Source organism: Cynocephalus volans, chromosome 5 (genome assembly GCF_027409185.1).
Source record: "Cynocephalus volans isolate mCynVol1 chromosome 5, mCynVol1.pri, whole genome shotgun sequence".
Lineage (NCBI taxonomy): Eukaryota > Metazoa > Chordata > Mammalia > Dermoptera > Cynocephalidae > Cynocephalus > Cynocephalus volans.
Window position 1 is genome coordinate 94,260,097 of NC_084464.1, and position 24,588 is coordinate 94,284,684.

Sequence of the window (24,588 nt, forward strand, 5' to 3'; positions counted from 1 at the left end):
TGCTCCCGCCGCAGGTTCGGATCCTATATAAGGATGGCTGGTGCACTCACTGGCTGAGCGCGGTATGGCCGGTCACAAAAAGACAAAAAAAAAAAAAAACCTCAAGTTTTGATGAAAAACATTTAAGAAAGCCTATTTCCTTTTCTCAAAGCCCATTCCAATTTATCAGTTTATAATGTTCAATAAAAAAATGTATTAGAAAATTATAGTTCAAATGGCCTAAATACTGAGCGAGAAACTTCCACATTTACATTTACTTTGCTTAGGTAGCAAACTGCTACTTGGCAGGACCTTGCCACAAATGAAGAGTCAGCAAAATGTCACACACACTCTTGGTAATTTGCTCATAACTATGTGTCTTGCCTGGTAATGAGGAGTCTGACTGATGTATAACTCACTTTTTAAAGGAAAGTGGACAGTGGGAAATAGAAGGGAGGGTTACCATACTAAAGTTCAACAATATTTCTTCAGAGCCAGGAATAAGGTAGCAGAGGTATAAAAAAACTGTCTGATCTATAGGGAGTCCTGGGGTATAAAGTTAATTTCTGCATGACCTGAGATGAATACTGCTGTTAGCTACAAGTTGCCTTTTCATCTTTATTTAAATGATGGCATAATATACAACAGTTTTGAAGAGCAAGCAAAAAAGATTAGAAGATTAGGGTCTTTGCATTTGTTTACCTACACTAGGTTAGAAATTTAATCATTATAAAGATATACATGTGAAACCTTTTGGAAATGCTTGAAGGAATGCTCTTAATAAGATAGGCAGTTCATTCTAAGAAACACATTAGATTCAGTATACTGTACCTGGCCAAAGGGAAGTATTATTGAAACTACTTATCCACAAAGATAAGATTTAAAAATATAGGTATTTAAAAAAAAAAATGCTTACAACTGGGTTCCAATGCTAATTAATAACAGTTTGGATATACTGGATATATCAAGAAGTATCTGGTTCATACCACAGAACTTGGGGAAATCTACTTAGAGCAAAAAAATTCTAGAAGGTATTAAGAAATTTGAGCACTTAAATATCATCCTCCTTTATAATTAAAATGCCATGTAGGAAACTCAAAATATTCCCAAAGAATAGGCTATATTTTTATATTTAGTTTTAAAATATGACCTAGGAACATATTAATGTTTGACTGTTATGTCTGTCACTTTCAACTCCAGAGCTTGTATTCTTGTATTAAAGAAAGCGAAGCTAGTTAGGTTAAAGTATCGATATCAAGAAAACCCAACAAAAATATTTAAGAAAATATATTCCTGAATAAATTTATATTTTAACAGGCCTGATGCTCTGGCAATTAAGAGCAGAGTTAAGGTTTCCAAACTCCATAAGGACTTGATGTTATAAGAGATGGTCTCCCTGGCTGAAGAGCTCTCTTTAGTGTAAACACTTACAGAGCAGCAAGGCAGAATCATTCTATCTTATTTGACTTAAAATGGCAGAAAATAGGTGTGATTTGGAGTCAAGTGGGATCCTGCCTGTGTGGCTCTGGGAAAACCATTCAGCATCATCTCATCTAAGTTCTTCATCTGTAAAACGGATATAATTTCATCTGATAACCTAGTTACAAGGCTGTCAGGAAGGTCAATTATGATGATGTACGTTAATGCTACTTTGAAGCCACAAAGAGCAATTAACAAGGCTTTCTCAGCCTTGGCAGTGGTAGACATTTTGGGCTGAATAATCTTCTACAGGGGGTGGGGGGACTGTATGGTACAGTGTAGGATATTTAGAAGCATCCCTGGCCTCTGCCCACTACATCCCAGTGGCTCCTGCCAGTTGTAAACTATTATTCTTTCCCTTTTTCTCTTTCCCCCATTATCTTGTCTAGTATTGGCTATATTCTCATATACATATTTGTCATTAATGCTTACCCATAAGACCTAGACTACAATTATTCTGCCATTTGTCTAAGTTTTCCTGATTCCCTCAAACATTTTAAGGTGATCACAGCTGAGCAGTATATAAGTTTAAATGTTGTCACTTCTTTAGTCAGAATATACTATGTATATTCCCTTATAAATAGTACCTTTTACCATGGAGGTAAATGATCTCAAGTACTTTGTTAATTTCTAAAGCAACCCAGACTCAGTAAGTAAAAGTTACTATGAGAGAAATGGGTTAACTCTATTCTTTGAATAGCTACAGTGAAGATGTAAATAAGAAAACACTTAGATAGGAACCAGCAAAATATCCTATTACATAATATCCTCTATTACAAAATATCCTACAGTGCACCACATAAAATGGCCACTAAGATTTGTATAATTTATATTTGTGTATCCTGGTTCCTAGCCACTGAAGATGCTCAATAATGGTCTGTTCATTTATTTAATAAACACATATTTATTAAACACTATATTTAATATGTGAAGCATTGAGCCAGCTACTGCTGATACAATCAATAATAATCAATTAAGACATGTTCTCTATTCTCACAGTTTTCAGTTTAGTAGAGGAGAAAAGAACAATTAGGTATTCAACTACAATACAAACACTATGTTAAAAGCACAACCACAGGCAAAATACAGAGTCCTAAAGAATTCAACCAAATAACATGCATAAATGTGTGTGAAAAATATTGTGTACTTCCTTATCAAAATTTTGGGTAAAAAGGTAGAGGAAAACCTAAAGCACAGGGATAAATAAATGATAATTTTGATAATATATATTAATCAGTATTGCAGAAAAATATGCCATTTAAGTTTTGTTAAAAAATGGTAACTAACATTCATCCATGAAACGATTACAAGAAACAAGGGCAGTTTACCAATTTGAGACACTAAAATACCATGTGTGAAATAGGTATAAAAACATGTAATTTGTGAGATTTTTCCGATACTACACAAGAACTTGAATTGACCATTTATTTTACACAATTCTTTGTCAAGATACTCTGCAAAACAGCAAATCTCATTTAGTTTTATACTGTTTTGTTTTCTAGGTTAAGGCGAAATGGTATTTAGCAACTCTCTTCTCTCATCTTCATAATAATCACTTGCTACCAACAGAAAGAGGCTGAGACAGAAAGCCTAGGAGGAGCCCAAAAAGCAGAGACTGAGGAACACATAACACCAAAGACAACAAAAATTTTTAAATAGTTGTTTCCTCTTTCTGCTGGATGCAAAGAAGATCTGGATTTAACTCATGTGCTCACCTAAAAGATGAGAGGAAAGTGGTAGACTCCGGGTTGGTGTTTTCTTTTCTGTGAAAAGGTTTACTTTACCTTCTATTTTATCTTCATTATTGGAGATTTCAGGTATCTTTTCAAGCCCTCTTCAGTGTAAATGTATATACAGTTTTCAATTTGTCTTCCTAATTACTGCATGCAAAGTATCTATTTTCATGTCTTATAAAAATTGGAGCAAGAAGTATTTTAAAAGTAGCAGGGATCATTATTCTGGTCCCACAGTTATTAGACCAATTCAGGTTGTCTATGATACCTGATATGACGATCTCAGGGACATCCAGAATGTTGCCAAATGAAGCGGTTTTACGGTGGCCCGGTTTTGGCTTGGAATAGGCTGCAAAAACACATATATAGAGTATACATGCAAACAACCACAAATAGTAACACAGAAAACGATTAACTACGAAAACAGCATAATGTTCAAATAATTATGTTAATAACATTTCATGCAGAATGGCATGCAGAACTATCTAACTTTTCATCCATGCTTAGAATAGGCATGATTAAGGAGCAAACGACTACAAATATAAGATGTTTCACACACTGAAAAAAAATCCAAAAACAAAAAAACAGGACAGAGACAAACAAAGCTGCAGGGTAATGAAGAAGCTAAATTTCAAATGTGTTCATAGAAACAGTCTAAGTGAAACCACTGATAAACAACAGGGTTAGGAAGATAAATGAGGGGCGGAAGAGAGGAGTTAAAATGAAATAGGCTGCCACATTTGTTTTAATTACACAAACACAGGAATATGTTCAAGTTAGATATTTCTTGAAGTGCGCTATAAAATAAAATTCAGTGATTAAAATGAAAATTACTGAATCAAAGTATGAAATGTATATGTTTTTGTAATTTAAATACTTATACATACTCACAGTAAACTGAATATTTACTATAGCTTCTAATGTTCAGGGTACATTCCTGCTAAATATGAAGGTTGTCAAAAGGCTGGAGTATGAACCTTTCAAGGTAAGACATTTCACCAAAAAACTTAAATATTGTAAAATTCAAAGGATGTACCACAGCATTTGTTCTACAGGCAGAAAGAACAGAGTAATTTCAATGGGTGTGGTTTTCCTTATCCTAGTGAAATATTTCTGTAAAGAAAATTATAAACCAGAGCTTGACTAGAAAAATGACACTAGCAAAGACATAAATTGTTATAACACTACTTTCTGCTTTAAGGTAGCAATCAGTATTTGGAGGTCTACCTTGAATAATACCTCTGAAGTGAAAAGTTTCCCCAAAGTACGAGGGTATGTCCTTGTAAGCAGGGTTTACCTGACACTACATTGAAACAACCTCATTCCACAGAAATACTTGCGACTCATGGAGACCAGGAGGGCTTGTCAGTGGCTGGTGACCTCCACTCAAATTGATTGTTTCTGAAGACCTATCTGTGGCCAGACACTGCTAGTTCCCTGCCAATCTCTACCTTTTTTTCTTAGCAACAGAACTCTGACTACTTAGGACAGCACAGTTCCCAGATAAAAGACCACAGATCATTCCTTCCCCTCAGTGCTATGTGGAACCATCTGATCACATCACTTTGGCTAGTGATATGGAAGTTGTTAGAAGGGTTCCTGGGAAAGCTCCTTCAAAGAGCTTGGATGATCTTTGGCCCTGCCCCTCTTTCCTGCTGCCTGGAATGCAGAAGTGATGATGAACTATAACAGCCATTCTGGACTACATGGTAACCTTGAGGATGAAAGCTGAACAAGAGGAATTGTGGCACACAGAGACAGAAAGAGACGAGTTGCCTGATGATCGTGGAACCTACCTCCAGACTTGTCAATGTGTGGAAAATAAAGCTTATGTATTCTAGACACTGTTATTCTGGATATTCTGTTACATCTAATGGATTCTAATGCTAGCTGATGAAATCAGTAACCATGATTAGTGGAAGACAAGTATAGTATGATGGTTCCTCTGGACAACTTCTCTCTGAAATGAGCGCCACATACAATGAGAATATTCTATTAAAAAAAAAAGAAGGCCTAAAAAAAACTTGGTTAGATAAGTTAAAAAATACATATGCAAATACACATGAACATATACACATATATAATTAAAAGACTAGAGGTAAATACACAAAAATGTTAAGTGTTTATCTCTGAGTGGAATAATTATGTAAGTTTTTTTGGTTTGTTTACATTTCCACATTTTGCACAACAGAAATATTTTTGCTTTTATAATCAACTCCCTTCCACCCCTGGGGAGAAAAAAAACAAATAAAAAAACCCCCAAATTAAACCAGCAGAAACCTGGTTAGAAAAGAAGGTTGTCAGTTCATTTAGATAACAAAACATGTAATTGTTTTTGTGCTGACCAGTTAGTTCTTCCATTATTAGTAATTTTAAAAACTGACAAAATGGAACTTAAGTGTTAGCTTTTTCAGAATCCAGTAAAGTAAAATTATCTTTATTTTACAGTTAAAAGAATTAACTATAACCAGCTTAGCTACTTTTGCCACTAGGAGGAAGGAAAACCAGACAGTATGGCCAAATCACATTTGGATCTGGAGTATATTTTTCCATTCACCTCAAAACAAAATATTTGGTATTATTTGAGTTCAGCATAAAAATCTAGTGGAATCACTCAGAATCTTCTTGGCAAAATTTCAATTTCTCATTTAGACTTTCTACTCATGTTCCAGCAGAAAGAATTACATTTGAAAAATCTGTTATCAGAAGGTATATTTTATAATCCAAGTAATTTTATAAGTGACAGCTTCCTTATTTGGAATTTGAGATAAATGCACAATTTACTGCTAGAAGCTTAGAAAGTGTATTGTAAATCTACTTCCTGCTTTTATAAAATATATGACACAAAAAACCCTGACATCCTCACTGAAACAACTGAAATTACCATGCCCGAAAGGACTATATTATTTTCGCTCCTCTTCAGACTTGTAGTTCCTTTTTACCTGTGGTTGCAGCAATCCTAGCTTCTATTTCAGACATGTCAGCACTCATCCTCTTGCCCTCAGAGGCAGGGGGCAGGCTCTCCACACTGCTCCCACGGGAGGCTGCCAAGCTTAGACGTCCAGACTCACTCTGTTAAAATTAGAGGTCAATCTGAATTACTGAAATGCTTTAGATTTAGAAGTCCTGGGAAATCTAGAAAAAGGAAGATGCCAAGTGGGATTCTTATTTATGCATCCTGTTCTGCTCTGAAACAAGAGGGAAGTTTGCAGGGACAGGGAGGTACAGGGGTAAGGGAGGGCAAGCTGCAGATACTACCTTTGCGAAAGGGCAGTCACTAGAGTCGGGAGTTAAATGCCCCAATTATTAGTAAACTTAAATGCCTCAGGCAAGATGAAAAAAAAAAAAAAATCACTCAAAATATTTTTAAACCAACAGTGGCAAAAATACAACAAATCTGAGCAGCATGAAATGACAGATTTAGGACAACTCCTTTTACTGGGAAGTGCAGCCAAAATTTATCCACTTTATATTTTTAACCATCAACCATTAAAGTTAGGAAACATCTTAGGGAGGGAGATACAGTGTTGGCAAAGGCAATGATCATTAGAAGGGTAAACAATTTGAATGGAAATAAAATGGTAGGAGAATATCATTATATGTCTCTATTCTTAAGCTCATCTGTTAGCTTCAGGAAGAAGATTTGGAATTTATATAATAAAAGATGGCAAATAATTTCAGTTAGTATAATGTTATGACTACTGGGAAGGTTATCATACAGTTTTACTTCTAATAACATAACAAACCTGTTGCTTTGCCTGATTTTTCAACAACTTTGATTCTAAGCGTTTAATAGTGTCATTTGTGGCAGGAACTTGCTCCATATTAGTGTCACTTTTATTACTAGTATTTGTAGAAGCGATGTCCATGAATGAGCCTAGGAAAGCAGAAACAATTATGACTATAGGTTGGGAACAATACAAATGCTTGATTCAACATGTAACTTAAATTTTCTAACCTGGCAAGACATGAATAGAAGTAAGACTATTCAAGCTAATGAAGATACCCAAACCCATTTTAAATGAAACCTAAGAATGGCAAAAAAGGAACCAAAATGCCTAGCCTTCTAACAGCCAAGAATAACAAGGTTTTTAGCCTGAGCAAAGGAGAACTGAAGGCTTTTAAGATAGGGAAGAACACAGACGTGAGTTTGAAGGAAGTATCAGGAACTCAGTTTGAAAAATGTCAAGTTTGAGATCCTATTACATATTAAGCAAGTAGTTGGATATATGAGCATGGAGTTTAGGCATGAGACAAAGAAAAACATCAGCAAAGAGATAATACATAAATCCATGATACTGATGAGGTTATCAAGGAAATGGGCATAGACAAATAAGTGAAGAGGCCAAATGACTGAGCCTTGTGCATTCCAACATTTATTGGTGGGGAGATGAGAAATAACCAGCAAAGGAAATTCAGAACAAATGGCCAGAGATAAAAGATAAAATCCAGGCTAGGATGGTGTCCTGAAGACGAAATGAAGAAAGTGTGGTAAGAAGGAGAGAATAATGAAATATGTCAAATGCTACGAGTCAAATAAGATGAAAAGTAAAACTCATTCATTAGATTTAGTAATGTAGAAATAACTGATGACCTTGACAAGAACAATTCTGGAAAAGCAGTATAAATCTGAATGAAGTTGGCACAAGAGAAAATGGGAAGAGAAAAACCAGAGAACGTAAACACAAACTATATGTACTCTGGGAATGATCACAGTAGAAAGACTAAAACTGATGATTCAAGAGAGAGGAGAGAATTGCTGGGAAGAACAGATGGGACAGAATGCATAGGTAGAAAGGTTTGTCTTTGGCTGGAAGCATGGACAGTTCAGCTATAGTAACAGAATGAAATGGAGTAGATGGCACACATACAGGTGGGCGGATGTAGTGGGGGAGCTTGCAGAAGCTGTCTTCTGATTACTCCAGCTTTCTCAGAGAAACAGTAAACAAAGTGAGGAGAGAGTGAGGAATGGAGAGGAGCTGTTTAAAGTTTGAGGAGAGAGGGTAAAGTATAAAATTAAGTCATCTAGGACAGAGGAGAGAGACTAAAATACAGTACAACTGCCCAGCAGCACTAAATACGCATTTGAGGATCAAACACATGTGCTGTCTCCTGCCACATTCAGCTGCACTGGTACAGGCAAGGAGTGAGCTGAGTGTTGAATTTAATAAGGCTTGTGGTTTAGCCATGCAAGCTTGAGAGAAGAGCCAGAAAGCCGAGGATTACTCTCAAAGGAATTATAATAGTTGACTGGAATTAAGTGGAGAGAGGAAGAAAGGACCTAAGAGGACTGTGGGTCAGTGAAAAAGTGGAAGGATCAAAGGACTGAAGGTCACAATACGGTAATGAGAGGGTATGGAGAAGCAAATGATAGAATTCTAGAGAAGTTCACTTTAAAATTCAGAGGAACTCAGAAGATTTTCAGTAAAATTGGAATTTGAGAATAACAAGCCAAACTGTAAATCTGTTTAAAATAGAAAGTATTCTTAAGATAGAGAAAACAGACCAGCAAAAATATTTGTCACTAAAAATAATATCTTAAGTACAGGGTAAATATATGTGTATAGATGCACACACATCTTTCAGTTTTAATCAAATTAATAATGAAATGCATATATATGAAAATATATATAATATTCTATTATATAGAAAATAATAAAAATTGAGAAGAACAATTTTTTAGTTACAATATTATTTCTACTATCTTTTTTGTTGTTGGCAACTGGCTGGTAAGGAGATCCAAATCTACTGTCATTTTCGATGACCACAAACTACATATCTCACTACTACTTCATACTTTAGAAAACTGAGGAACTTTTATCTAAAACACAGCTTCTTAAATAAGACTCTGTTGAAGAAAACCAAAAAGTAGGAGGTTCATGATGAAGACATGTTATATCCACTTACAATAATTTCTAGTACTATTTGATCTAACAGTATCCATGTAAAAACTATTTCTCAATTTAAGAATGATATTCACAGTAATACAATATCTAATCTTTTTATATATAATTATGCAAGAATTCCAAGACTTGGGGGCAGGTCTTCAATAATTCTTCAATCTGAGTACCTTCAGGAAGAATGATGCACCTGGAAACTTAAAGTGCAGTCAATCATATGAAATGAAGGGATTAAAATGCAAATAGGGACATCATTCGTTGCTTCTTGATTATAATTTCATGGGAATAGAGACACCCCCCACCCCCCATCAGGTTATTACTCTTCTCATCTATCTGTTTACCTGTACTGGTGGCAGAGTTGCTCTGTCCTTCATCTGAATACTGACAAGGATACTGTAATGGCTCATCTGCTCCTGGAAAGTACTATATAAAAAAAGTAAACACAATTTGAAATTTCTTTAACACAAATTAAATCCTGTTATAATTAACTTGAAAGGTACATCTGAATGATATCCTTGTTATGGGATTTGACTGTAGCAAAGATGCTGCTGTATTTTCCCTAAGGCATATACTGAATTTGCAGATGCCTACGTGTTTTTGATTTTACAAAGACAATAATGAGCTCTATTTTAAATTTCAGCTGTGATCAATGCCATGCACCTACCTAAGCATCTAATTTACATGAAGTCTAGATAGTCTTGAAGAACACACCAACTATTTCTCTAGAGGAACAGATAAAATAGAAGAACATCATTCCCCATAATTATATAAAACACAATTAATTTATTATATGTTCTCATAGCAATGACGTAGACTTCCAAAACTGCTGTAATGATTGTTAGTTTAGTCTGACAAGTGAGATGGTATCCCACAGAATAAATGTTAGAACTAACACTTTCAATATCAAGAGGATAGACTATGAATGTTCTTCTATAAATCAGAGACATAATATTAAGCATTTGTTACACAAAAAAATGAAAATTTAGGGGGAAAGAATTACAATCAAAATAACAAAGCACGAATAAATACAATTACAATCTGAACAGTTTATATATCTCAAAATTTTAAGTTACCTGACTACAGAGACTAAGTTTTTTTCTTACACACACACCTTTATGGCCTAGAGTTCTATGTATAGCTGGTATCTAAATATGATGGTAAAGTTTAACCAGCTGCAGCTTGCCTAAGTTATTTTTAATAGACTGAGCAACCTAAACCTTTGGCCATTTAGGAAAACATTTAATCTATACTTAAGGAGATTGCAAGATTCTCCTACTGAACAAATTGTTCTAAAATTCAGACACTTTTATAAGTATGTAAACTTTTAAAGCCAAGGTAGTACTTGACAGTTTTTGTTAGTGTACCAAAAACTAGAGGCCTGAAATATTTCAAACAGTTCTAAAAGCATTTGATTTAACTAGGAAAATTTGATAATCACTTAGAAAGGGTTCTTCTAAATTAAAATATTCTATAAATCCTAGAAGAAAGTTTAATTTTTTACTGGCTATGAAAACCTGAAAATATGCAACAAACACCCAAATAGTAAAAATCACTCAAATAAACGTCTGAGAATGCAGATTCCCTACCCCTCAGCATAAATGACTGAACGCTTGATAAAGATCTGTATCAGGAAATTTAAGTTAGTTTAGCATGTATTAGAGTCATAATATACCTAAGTCCTGTGAAGGGTTCAGAGATCATAATTCAGCTTCTCTCACATTACAGATGAGCCAACAGGCTCAGAAACAAACATACCTATCCACTAACGTAAGCAGGAGGAAAAAGCAAGTCCAGAAACCTAGTCTAACCATCTTTACATTGTAAAGAACATCTTTTTTTTCTAAAATAACATTTCTTCTTCTGTTTATATGAGTAATGAATGCCCATTTTAACTTGGCATATTAATATTAAATCCCCCTAAACCCAAAGCCCCTCAAAAGAAGGATTATACCCGCATCAAGTGAGTCATTATTTTCACAATTTCCTCCATTGAAGGGCGCTGAGAAGGATCTTTAGACCAACAACGAGTCATCAGGCTCTCAATGGGCTTAGGTAAATTTTTGATCAATGGTGGTCGAGTACCTAAAATTAAAAATTAAAGGAGGGGGGAAAGAATGTATTTACCCAAATAATGGTGAAAGCTTTTTACATGTATTTCCAAAGCAGGATTTATTTTATAGATCTTGTAATTTAAGATGTATATTTCAGAATAAGAAAAGTGCTCTTTTGTACTTTAGGTTAAAATTTATTCTATCTATGAATATTTTCATAAAGGGGAAAGCACACCTTTAAAAAAGTTAAATTAAAACTTTTATAATGCATTATGGTAATAGTAAGACTGAGAATAAACAATATTTGATTTGTTATAAACATTCTTTTAAAAAATAATAATGGTCTATGTATGTTTTATTAAGAAGACTAAAATCACTAGTGGCTTGAGGAAACCTTACTGTATTATGCTCACTCACTTCCAAATGACTCTTTTGTAGGAGGCACACCTTTTGGCTGCTGTGAATCAATCATTTCATAAGCTGAAAACTGCCAATGTTTTGTAATTACCAAGCCAGTAATATTAGTAATGTCCCTACTTAAAGAAGGCCTATAAGAACATCTTTGTAATTTTATTAATTAATAAGTTAGTTCTTTTACGCATTACGTCACTGACATTTAATTGTTTAACTGACAATAGAGAGAAAGCAAACTGTCTTGGTCAATGCTCTAGCATTCTCTACAATGACATTAAAAATAGTAACATTAAAGGTAGTACAGGAAACTAGTAAAAACAGCTTGGATTACTCAGATGATGGTACTGTTTGACAAGTCTATACATGATCTAAACAGTTATGCAGACATCTATTTTTATCACTTGTGGAATAGTGTATAAAAACATAACAGAAAGTGATGCTAAAGTTAGGAAGGTTAAGTGATTTCCCTTCATGAAGAGTTTATTTTCCCAAAGCAAATGTGAAGTAACTTTATTAATGAAGAGGATGCATTCTAACATCATATGTGGTTAGAAACACCATTATTACAAGTACATAAAAAAAAAGGAGTGATACATTGAGTTCACAAGTCAATGACTTAAAAACATGGCACTTGAGTCAGAAAACTCTGGATTTGAATCCCAGCTCTACCACTTACTAATGTTGTGATCTTGGGCTTGAGACCTAGAGTTATTTAATCACTCTAGGTCTCAGTTTCCTAATCTGTGAAATGAGGCAACAGTACTCACAAGGATGGATGAGAATATAAAAAGAAAGGGTATGTGAAGCACTTTGTGTATTGCCTTTATGAGCGTAAATAACTTTCATTATTATTCTTTGCTTTCTCTCCTCCGTGAGACCCTTGCTTCCTCAGAAGGGCTATAGCTCCCCAATCTTAACCACGTGAGACATTTTATTTACGTATTTATGTATTTAATTTTTCCACAGGTATTTCTGATGCTTCTTATCCCCAAGAGAGAGCAAACCTAGATAGTTGGCTCTGGCTGTATACTGATCGCCTTTCACTAATCAATGGAGCCAGCAAATGTTCTCAGCCTTGTGTGGAGGCCAGGACCACTCTCTGCCCTGCCCTGCCCAACTTTGGGGTGGGGGAGGGGTGGAGACTGATAATAGGAAAATAGTCTTAAGAACTGTACATTTTAATGTTAGGTATAAATGGTCTTCTTTGGGATAAGGGACAAGAACAGTCTTCTAAGTTGGAAATATAAAAAGGACATTAAAGAAAAATTTCTTTTTACAAACCATTATGAACAGCCCACATGATTCGGAAAGCTGGGCCACCAATCTCATCAAAAGGTTTCCGACGTGTTATCACTTCCCAAAGAATAATACCCCAGCTGAAGACGTCACACTTTTCACTGTAATTGCTACCTGGAAAAAAGGCAGTATAATCTCAAGACTTTTTTTCTACATGACTTCAGAAACAACTGCTTTCATAAATTTTAAGAATGGGTATCTTGGACAAACACAAGAGTCAAAGCAAATGTAGAGATGAGAAATTACTCTTTCTGAAGTACCTTAAGTCTTCTCAACAAATACTTTTTTTAATGAATTAATTATCAACAATACACTAAAAAATCCACTTTAGAAAGTCAGTTATTTTCTACCTTTTCATCAAGAGATCCTGGCCTTGTCTTTTATGTATGTAGACTGATACTTTCTCTGGGGCAGATTATGAAACATTTGTACATTCCTTTCTGCAGTTTTTTAATTTTACATTTTCTTCCCCCAATCTCTGATGAATAGAACTACTCTGCTGTCAAAGTAGAAATTTCTAATTTAGTGTTATACTTTTTTTCTCAATATATGGTGAGATAAAATGAAAAGTATGGATAACAAATTTATAGTAAACAGATTATGCAGCAAAATTTACACGACTACTAAAGTTGGTAGGTGAATTAGTATGAAACATAGTCCCCCCAAAATTCTAAGTCTAACTAAAAAAACCAACCCACTATAAGAATGAACAATTATTATACCGATAGCTTTATATGCTAAGTAGTACACTGTAATGAAGCATTACAACGTTACCATCTAATTTGGGCTATAGGTGCTGCCAGGTAACATCCTTCAAAAATGAAGAAATCTATAGACAGCCTAATAGTCTGAGCTTTGTTGCTCTAGACAATTAATGGTAACTATTACTTTTTTGTATAAACAAACCTTTTTGCTCTTCATACTACAGTAATACCATGCCATTTTAACTCTCAGTAAATAACTTTAAAACAATACCAAGTATATGTGTTCTGTATATGAAACAAGAGGCATTGTTTAATTTTGTATAATTTCACACTTGCTTGCCCATTAACTTTTTAATTAAATTTTAGGGCAAAATTCAAGTGACTAGTTGCATAGCAATTCAAGTAACTAGTTGCATAGCAATTTGTCTTTTTCTGGGTGGCTAAAAACAAACAAAAAAAACCAAAAACTTTAAACTCACTGAAAATAGAAGAAATAAGCCATAACCAGAGTCTGATTATTGAATGCAGCTGAATTTTATGGCCATTCATACTTCCTAACATACAAATCATATCCCTTCAGTTCAACTTTTCTCATTTAAAGGATAATTAGATGTTTTTAGACAGAAACCTAGTATATAGTTTATGGACTACTCTGTTAGAACTTTAGTGAGATACGGAGGTGTAAAAGAAAGTAAACATAAGCTTGCCCTTTATTTGTAATTCTTAGTATCACTTTTCTGCCCAATTACTTGCATTCTTTTCATAGCATACTCATTTTAAACTTTAGGACTGTCGATTTTTAACTGCTAGGAAACCAATACAAAAGCACAGTTGTTTGTCATTATTCCTGGTATTTATGATCTGTAAAGTCTCTGTGAATACTAAATTGGCAAACACGGAATCATTGCTCCTAGGAGAAATAGAGGGTTAGGATTTCTGTGTGCATTTGGTCACAACATTTTTGTCAACTGATCAATACATAACCTTGTTTCATGTGTGTTTCTATTTAAAGACAACTCATTTCATATACATTGTTGATTCATTAACATTAAACTCATGGCTAGTAGCACTAGCCTTAATGAAAATTATCTAACACGTATTTTCTCAGTAAGACAAATAACAGCATTCTTGTACTCAGGCAGCACTATGTTTGGGGGGCATTTTAAACAGCAAAATCACCAACAAAAATCAACAAAAGGGGAAAAACATGGCTCTAAATAGACTAGAAAAAGGACACCTGTTTACAGTATAAGACTTGAAACAAGAAGATAGAGGATTGCCTCATTGATCTCAGCAGAGAATCCATGGTGGGTGACTCAAAATTTGCATTGCTCTGTGCATGTGCAGTGTCTGTGAATAACTGTGAAAGCACTATGAGTACTGATTTTGGGTTACAAATAAAGTTTAGCAAGTAGACAATTTTGCAGTTATGGAATCTGTGAATAATGAGGACTGACTGTACATTTGCTTGAACCTGCATAGCAGATGCCAGATAATTTAAATCTTGCTATGATTTAGAATCTAAGCCTATATTTATTTAATACTTCCTCAGACTTCAGTATATACCTCATAATTATGTACTATGCAGAAATAAAATCATAGAAATGGGGAAGATCTATAAACACATATTGGATTGACATGCTTTTGCCACTTTACCTTCAAAAACTTCAGGTGCCATCCAAGCAGCACTCCCCTTGTTATTGGTCATGTGTGTCTGAATGTCACAGGCTGTACCAAAATCACAGATTTTTAGAACTGTCCCCCCTGCAACCAGGAGTAAGCTGTTAAAAGAAAAAAAAAAAAAAATTAAAGTAACAAGGACAAAATTTGATTCTACAATAAGAGAAGGTATTTATGGAAACGGAAAGGGTTAAGCAAAATGAGTGTTATTCAACTCCTATGAAATATAACAGCCTAATTGTTAAGAATATCAGCAAAAATTAACTGACTATAACCTAGCTCTCTTAGGAGACTGCTAGACTCACATTTTGATGTCTCCTTCTTTAGCTCCATAATCTTTACTGAACATACTTCTCTCTGGCCAAAATATCAGTGGGTCAAAATTATGGTATCATAAAATAGAAGTTTAGCCATAAAACATAAATTACAATAACATAAAATTAAAAATAAAGTAAAACAAACCAATATAGAAGGAAAAAATGGTCCTTATTTTAATGTTTTTATTTTAAAGACACTTCTAAAAATGTTCAATTCCAAAACCATTTTTGTGTTTAGAATACGTATGTGTAGGAGGAGTACAAAATCTATCATGGTTAAAATGACAATGAAAGATATTCAGAAAATTTTCTGAACTTAATATTCTGACTTTCCTAGGTGCTACATTACCCAACTACAATCACCAAGTAGCTTACTCTTACTTAGAAGGTTTTGGTTTTGATAACAAACAGAAGTAGAGATGGATAATTTACATAATCACATGTACTAATATTCAACAGTAGTACATGGGGATTCATTTTAATTAAATATTTTATAAACTTTTGGTATATAATTTTGTCCTTAAACTTTAACTGGAGAGATTTATTTTAGAAAATTAGTTATCTTTTAGTCCAGTGTGACTAAGATAAGCCAGGTAAACTACTACACACAACTCCATGCTACCAAAAATGCTTCCACAGTAATTCAAGTGAAAAGAATGCTAGATCCAATTTATCTCTGTAAGTACTTCAACAAAAAAATTTTGCCCCACCTCACTGTTCTTCTTCAAACTCTTACTACTCTCTACCCAAGACAATTTTTAGAACTCTGCAACTGGTTTCCTTGTTTCATCCTGATATATTCAAGATATCAAAAATTTCTTTCTAATGATTTTTATATTAGTACTCTTTTACTTGTAAGACTTCAATAGTTCACTAGCCCTGAACATGACATTCAGGGCTCACTGAAATCTGAACTTAAATGATCTTTGTAGGGCTTATTTTCACATAGTTAAGACTAAAAACATTTTAATTTCTGATATACATGTGAATGAACTTGCAAAAGATAAAACAGAGGCACAAGCACAACTTGATACTGTGTAACACTTCACCAAACCATCAGGTGCCTTCTTTATGTGCCACTCTGAGGAACTCTTCCTGACCTCAGAATATAGGTTTTTCACTGACAATAAGACACAGCAGGTGAGTATGGATATTCAATTGAATATGAAGTCATATCCATTCCAAAAAAAATTTTTTTTCCCCCAGTGCCTTCTGAAAAATCAATTCTAATTCTAAATTCCAAATTGTATACTAGGTGCCCCAAAGACAATCTGCAATTCTATAGGATTAATTCCACCGTGGAGATGGCCAAGAGGAATGAATGACATAGACCAGATCTCTTGTAAATATGTTTTGGTATTTACTAACAAAAGGAGAATCCCTACCAACAAATTATTTTACTAGGATATGTCTGATCTAACTAGGTTAATTAAACTTAAAATTTATAGGGTATGGTTGGATGGAGATGGGAAATATTTGCTTAAGTTGTATAATTAATGCAATATAAAAGATGTTAGAAAATGGCAATAACTTCCTTTTGTAAGATATTTCTCCATATATTGTTCAATAACTAGTCAATTATTCCAAAGACAAAACACTAATGCAGAAGAAAACAGACACACTTGGTTGGGTATTGCATGCAATGGTTTCAGGTTCCTCCAGGAAAAGAATTCTTTGTCTGTGCCTGATGCTTGCTTCCTTTGAATCATTAGTCAATTTATTGCTGGATAAGAGCTATGATTCTCATGAGTTTGCTTAAATTATTCAACTCTGTGTTAATACAGAGGGGAAAGGAGAACTGAATAACCATAACCAAGGAAAAAGGCTAAGTGATTTCTTCCTCATTAGCCAAGGCAGACAGCTAGGATAACAGCCTTGGGAGTCAAGTTAAGAAAATAAAAATGTCATGAATCTAGAGCTTACATATTATTTTACCGGGGACCCAGGGAAGTAGAAATCAGTTTAAGCCTGGAAATACAAATAATGTACACTAGAAAGAACAGAAATTCCAAGAGTGGTAATCTATGTAGAATATATCAGATTAGACATAAGAATGTCATGTTACATCCAGAAGTGATGCTTTAATGCTTTAAACCAGTATCAAAAGAAGAGAATAATTTAAGACTATACTTGTGACTGATTTCCTAGAGGGAACCTCTTACCTGAAGACTGATGTGGTAAGGTGGGGGTAGGGGAGGGGAGAGAATATGTAGGGACTTTTTCACTCTGTCACAAGTGGATAAAAAAGAAAAAAATAGAAAGAAATGTTTTCTTTAATTGAACACATATATAAACAAAAAATCCCTGAAAGTTGTCTCAAAGTAGTTATCTAAGAAAATTTTTAAGTCCTTTCAAAGTCCCAGGACTTTCATTACAGAGAAATCCAGAATATTTTCAGTTTTTACCGAGATGCCAGAAATGCCCTTTTGCTTTTCACTGAAAGAGCAAGTTATAATCACTTTGCAAATTTTAAGGAATAAAAAATGTAAAAATCTCACTAAAACAACATTCTAAAATGCAAGCTTAGATAAATGACCAAATGGTGAAGGTGAGTTAAAAATAAACATTCCTGAGTAAGACAAAAGGGAAGGGAACAAAGAAACTCATGTGCAATACTTGGCTTGAATTAGGGAGTGAATAAGGGGTGGTGAGGAGGGGAGAGAAAGGAGTGTCACATTACTAGAACTTACTTTGGTGGTTTCAGGTCCCTGTGAATTAGAGCTTTGGGTTGCATGCTGTGAAGATACGCCACTCCTTGGGAACACTGCAAACACCAACTCATTGCGTGGGCAGCAGTGTAGTATGGCAATGGTTCAGCACCATGCAGCACTGCAAAAGAAAGGCACAAACTAAAAAGAACTTTATTGCATATAACAAAAGACACAATGTGAATGCAAGCTCTATCAGAACACATGACTGGGTATTTTTCCATACATACTCCCATCAGTCTTGCTTTTAATTCCTTTCTAAGTAACAAAGATAGCTTTGAGTAGATAGCTGTCACATAAGTATCTAACATTTAATAGTACCTCTATTAAATGTTATTCATACATTCAAGTGAAATTAATATGTTAGCATACTTTTTCAAATTGATCAAGCCTTTCACACAGTAATATAAATTATAAGCAGTCTTATGACATACTACCATATGAGAGATGCAGAGAAATAGTACAGAAAGAAACAAAATAATGAGTACCAAGATGTTTACAACTGTCCTTCTATAACAGCTAAAAACTAGAAGTAGTTCAACCAAATAAAACAATGGGTTAGATACCCATTAACAATGATGAACACATGGGCAAGAAAAATAAGTAAAAAGTTTACATAAAATAATGGCAATTAAAAAGTAAAACCCAACTATTTATTTTATATAACTGGTATTACAAGAGACAATACATATATGTATATATGGTTGGTATTTTTAGGGTGAAAGCTCTGTTCTACAAAGGTAACTAAATGATACAGTTTTCTTTCATTGTTACAATTAAAATGTTCTGTGAAGTGCATTTTCACAATTTATTTTTTGAAAAGACAGCAAAATAAAGCAGAGTGAAATGGAAGTATGGTTAAAGAGTTCTAAATGAGGAGGCTCAAAGGAAAGAGAGGGCAAAAAGAAAAAAAATTAAAGTCTGAAGATATTAAAAATCTATTTAACAAGCAAATTTTACTTTGCTTAAATGCTGTTAACGAAATGAAAAGTACCACCAACAAAAATTTATAGACCTCTAAATTTCAAAGTTATGTTGTAGCAAATTTCTTATCTTTTCATTTTAAAAAAACCCCTGCTTTTGGGACTCTGATGGTAAATTGTAAAGAATATTAAATAACTTACAGTTTATATTAAAAGTTTTCAAATCATTTTAATCTACTAGATAGAGACAGGTCTAATGACACTCACCATTATATAAAGAGCCCCCTTCAGCATATTCCATCACAAGACACACCTAAAGGAAACATATGCCAGAAGAATTAACCATGGAGCTACAGCATGTTAGGGCCCTTGAGAGATAACTTAATTCAACACCTCGATTTTGTAAGTGCATTAAAAGTCATTCTTTTGGTCTCTACAATGTGAATGACACTGGAGGAAAAAAAAAAGGTATCTATGGCCTAGGACCTTGTCTTCTAGGAGCCCATCAAGAGCAGAGATGTATATAAAAAACATACTCACAAGATCGTGTAGGAACTTTCTCCAGTGCTACTAAGTAGGTACCGTCACAGGATATCAAAAACCTCATAAAAAGAAGGGGTTATTGGATAAGACCCCCTAAAACAACTCCTCCAATATACTGTTTTGCTAAAAGACTAGAGACAAATTAAGTGCATAAAGTACAACTGTTTTTACAGAAATACATCTAAGATAATAGATCAAAACAGCTTCATAAACTATACACCTGCGCACATCTGCTATGTCATTTCTCACAGACAGGTGACAATGAAAAAGTGACAAACTTACTGGATTCAAGCAGGCTCCATATAGCTTTACAATATTAGGATGGTTCACACGGGATAACTGCCGAAGCTGTAACAAATTAAGGTTTCTTTTAAAAAGTGATAACTTTTAAGGTACTGATTTCACAGCATTATCAAAATCTTATGGTGGTACAAAAGATTTGTTTAAATCATTCAATAATCACTATTTACATACATAGGCAGGCACTGTGGTCATAGGCACTGGAAATACCAAGTCTCTGACCAGAGTGGCACAGAATCCCTGTCCTCCAGCTCACACAGTTTAGTTGGGGCGATAGACATGTAAAGAAAGCAATGTGCAAAATGCTATAATGAGAGTTATGAACAAGGCATGATAAGTACACAGATTAAGAAAAAATTAACTCCACCAAGTAATGTTAGGACATCATCCCAGAGATGGCATTAAGCTGAGTTATCCAAGCCAGAAGAAGCCATGTTGCTGTTGTCATCATCACATCTTAGCTATGAGTGAATAGTCTAGTTACTATGAGTGGGATCCTGATGGGCACTTTATAGATATAGTATAATTATCACAACACTGCAAGGTAAGTATTATGCTTTCCATTTTAAGAAAGGAGATCTTAAAGTTAACGCTCAGAGAGGGTTAATGAGCTGCTAATCATCCTACAGTTAGAAAGTGGTACAGCTAGGTTTTGAACTTTGATCTATCTGACTTAAAATGTGCACTCTTCCTGTATACTTGCCTCCATTCCATTTCCCATCTCTTGAATTAATTCCTTCCTCTCCATTCCCACTGCTATTGCCTTAGTAATTCCAACCTGAGCCACTGCAGTAATTACTATAGCCTTCTCATAGCTGGTCTCCCTACTTTCCAGTCTTAAGCTTCCCTAACCTAATGATTCAAACAGGTCAGTGAGGGGTTTGGCTGTACTCATTTCCCTTGTTCTATATCTTAAACTTCTGTTAACGTATCCCTCCTGCCCCGCCAAACTGCTTCTTGCACTCTTTCTTCTCCTCTCTTTTCTGTCCTTTCCCCTCTCTTCCCCCTCTCCTCAATTAATGACATTATACTGCTGGCTCATATTAAGTCCACTAAAATCTCTAAACTTTTTTACTGTATGCTACTAGAAAGCTTTATCTCTCTACAGGCAACATTTGTGAATTTCTGGTCCTAATAGAAGAATTAATATCACTATTTATTGTATTCATTTATTATATATTATAAATATATACTTACATTTCATCTTGCTAAGATTCAGCCCTGGGCTTCAGGTAACAGATTATTTGAGCAGTTATTCCTGCTCCCTAAATCCCCCTAAATCAGTAAAAGTTTTTTTCTTTTAAGGAATAAACTCAGAAGAGAATATGAAATAAGAAAACAGCACTCATTTTTGGAAGTTGTGAAGCAATTGACAGCAATAACTGACAAAGCAGACCTTAAAGAGATGAATCGTAAACTGGCAATGAGACAAACGGAGAAGAAACCAGAAAAAACCTCCAAGATTGGGGAGTCATGGTAGTACCTGACACCTATGAAAATGAGTAAATAAAAGGAAGGGAGGGGGGATTAGCTGAAAGTTACACCAAAAGTTCCTTCACTGACTTCAAATAGCTTAACAACTGCCTCTTATCATCCCATCAGAAGACTAGAGGTGGATTCTTTAGAGAAGATATAATAAACAGCATCTGGATTGGGGGACATCAAACACAAATGAAAGGACGAGCTCAAAGTAGTTGTCTACGGGAAGCAGAAAAATAGATGGGAGGGGATATAAGGGATTACAGTTTTTTTAAACTAAGAATTCTTGGAGAATTATTTGACTATATTACATGCACATAGAATCTTGGTTGTCTTTTTTTTTCTCCAATCTATTATGATTTTTCTGACTCTTGATTCCTAGCATTTAATACATATATTTCACCCAGCTTTGTGAAACTGCCAATACAACAGTATATGATCAATGACTTTACCTAAGCCATAAAGAAAATCACGAATAAGGTAAGGCTGGGGACAGGCTCCTGGAGTATGCTACTATAGACTGTTTTTCTTCATGATGACATCAAACCATTCATCAGCATTTCTCAACTCATTCAGCCAATTACAAATCACTTCATCATATCACAATTAAGTTCTCATTTCTCTATGTTATATATTAAAAGAGATAAAGTATATTTTGAAATTAGGATTAAATGAAAACAGAGATAGTTAAATACTGTGATCTCATACAAAATAACACAAAGTTAATAAAATAAGGAATAAATCTGATACTACAATAACCTCATGATTACTGAATTTTCCTTCATCATCCAATCTTTAAGAGAACAGAGTTGTAGATTTTCAAGCTAAGTGAGAAAAACCAAATTTGAAATGATTTTTCCTTAAAATAATCTCACTTGAATTTCTAAATACACTGTTAAAAATGAACACATAAAATTTCCCTTCTTAATTTTAGATAATGGGAGAGATATCATTTCTTTTCTATTTTAAAATAAAATACTATGCCTTGAAATAGATCTAAATTCCATGAATGAGATCGTGTTTTAATTCAGGGATGAATTCTTTTTGTAGTTAAGTCTTTTTTCTCCTGATTTTTAATCAGAATTAAGACCGTGAATGAAAAAATGTTTCTTTGGCACTACCTCTGGTTCAACCAAATTGTTGATTATGCATGCATACAGAGAAATGACAACTGACAAAGAATCTATTCCATAATTCTAAATTCGCAGAGTATCTTACGTAAAGAATTACACAAGAGAAACAACATCTCAACTTACCTCTACAATAAAGGCTTTCCTCTCAGATTCACTTTCTATTTGTTTAATAGCAACATCTTTCGCTCTCCATTTAGCTTTGCAAACTACTCCAAAGGCTCCTCTTCCAACAACCTGAATTAAAAAAAAAAAAAAAAAAAAACCCACAAAAATCAGAAGCAAATAGATCCAGTCCAATATACAACACTGAAGCCAATCTTTAATACTTACTAAAGAACATTTAAGAACTTATGGAATATCTGGATTTGCCACTGGAAAAGTATGAATTTTCAGTAAAGTGAGGAGATAACGAAATGAACATATCTTTATTTTTGAAAGTTCATCGTGTAGACAACCCCTTGTTCTGAAGTAAAACCAAAACAATAAACAAAAAAGACACATGGAGGCATAAAAAAGTAAAGCAATTTGTTAAATGTAGAAGAAAAATTAAAACAGGCAAAATGAATGAGAAGACAGAAGATGGTTTGGAAAAATAAAAAGAACAAATAATAAATATAATAAATGTTTTAAGCTACCATATTTAAGAAATTAAAGATAGCTTTTGAATAATTCAGTAAGGGTAGAAGATGGAAGGGAAGGATAAAAATATAGATGATGAAAGACTGGCCATGGTGGAGGACAGACAAAACATAGTATTATCTATACATGGAATATGATTTGGCAGGAAAAAAGAAACTATGATACATGTTACAACATGGATAAGCTTCAAATAAATCATGCCAGGAGAAAGAAGCCAGACACTCGAGTCTACATATTGCATGATTCCATTGATATGACATGTCCAGAAAGGACGAATCTGTAGAGATACAAAGCAGACCAGTGGTCAAATGGGGCTGAGGGTGGACATTGGAATTAAATGGGTAGCAGGTATCCTGCCAAGGTGATGAAAATGTTTGAAAACTGATTTATGGTCATGGTTGACAATTTGGTAAATTTGCAAAAACACCACGGAACTGAACACTTCAAATGGGTGAATTTTATATGTAAAATATATCACATTAAAGTTGTTTTTTAAAAGTTATAAAAATAAAGATCAGCCATGTATCATTTTATTGTTGAGGCTAACTGATGGGTACCACATACATTCACTGCTCTCATCCTGTTCTCCATACTTTTATAAATGTTTGACATTTTCCATAATATAAAAATAACAATAGAACACAAGAACAAAAAATAGCTTTTGATATCAGTTAGAACAAAATCATTAGATTTAATTACTGTAAAGAACTTAGTTAAGTACCATCTACTCCAACCTCTCAACTTCCAAAGTATCTAAGCACTCTGTGTCAAGGCCTTTTCCTTAAGCAAAAACTCTACCTCCCCGTACTACATTTGTATGTATTTCCTATGTAGTAGGCACTGAGCTAAGTGTTTTACATATTACCTCATCTACACAGTCCTAGGAGGCAGGCACTAATGCTATCTTCATTTTACAGATGAAGCACCTAGCTTTAAAGAAGTAAACTGACTTGCTCAAGACTATACAGCTAGCAAGTGATGAGTGCAGTTTGATGCCAGGCGGTCTAACACCAAATGTTAGTAATACTAATTTGTAACATATATGAAGCCCTTTATATATCAGAAAGTAGCAGTTATGTCTTCCCTTGGAGGAACTTTCACTTTAAACAAACTTAACATGAACAAATCCCTGACATAAAACTCTTCTATAAGAAAGCTGACTATAGCTAGGGTGACCAAATGATTTATTTACATTGGGATACTTCGTAGATTAAAAAGGGGGCACTAATAAAAACTATACCAGGGCAACAGTTGGAAACTGGGATGTATGATCCCTCTAGCCATAGCTAAATTCCACTTCATAAATCACA

At 34.2% G+C, this 24,588-nt stretch overlaps 1 protein-coding gene across 5 annotated transcripts in view; it reads right to left on the bottom strand.

The window, feature by feature from the left end:
• The window catches only part of MAP3K7 (mitogen-activated protein kinase kinase kinase 7), a 77,417-nt gene that overhangs the window by 40,330 nt on the left and 12,499 nt on the right, over positions 1-24,588 (bottom strand). For 3 of the 5 annotated variants that reach the window (XR_010023619.1, XM_063097202.1, XM_063097204.1), the window contains exons 2-12: positions 22,763-22,873; positions 20,010-20,075; positions 19,452-19,497; positions 18,244-18,382; positions 15,213-15,337; positions 12,838-12,966; positions 11,043-11,173; positions 9,433-9,514; positions 6,938-7,068; positions 6,134-6,263; positions 3,460-3,540 (exon numbers count right to left, since the gene is read on the bottom strand). Coding sequence is in view for 4 of the 5 variants with exons in the window: in XM_063097202.1 (XP_062953272.1) it covers positions 3,460-3,540; positions 6,134-6,263; positions 6,938-7,068; positions 9,433-9,514; positions 11,043-11,173; positions 12,838-12,966; positions 15,213-15,337; positions 18,244-18,382; positions 19,452-19,497; positions 20,010-20,075; positions 22,763-22,873 (1,171 nt within the window). In the remaining variant the exon portion in view is untranslated. The remainder of the gene's footprint in view (positions 1-3,459; positions 3,541-6,133; positions 6,264-6,937; positions 7,069-9,432; positions 9,515-11,042; positions 11,174-12,837; positions 12,967-15,212; positions 15,338-18,243; positions 18,383-19,451; positions 19,498-20,009; positions 20,076-22,762; positions 22,874-24,588) is intronic. The other 2 variants (XM_063097203.1, XM_063097205.1) reach the window with 1 other exon arrangement.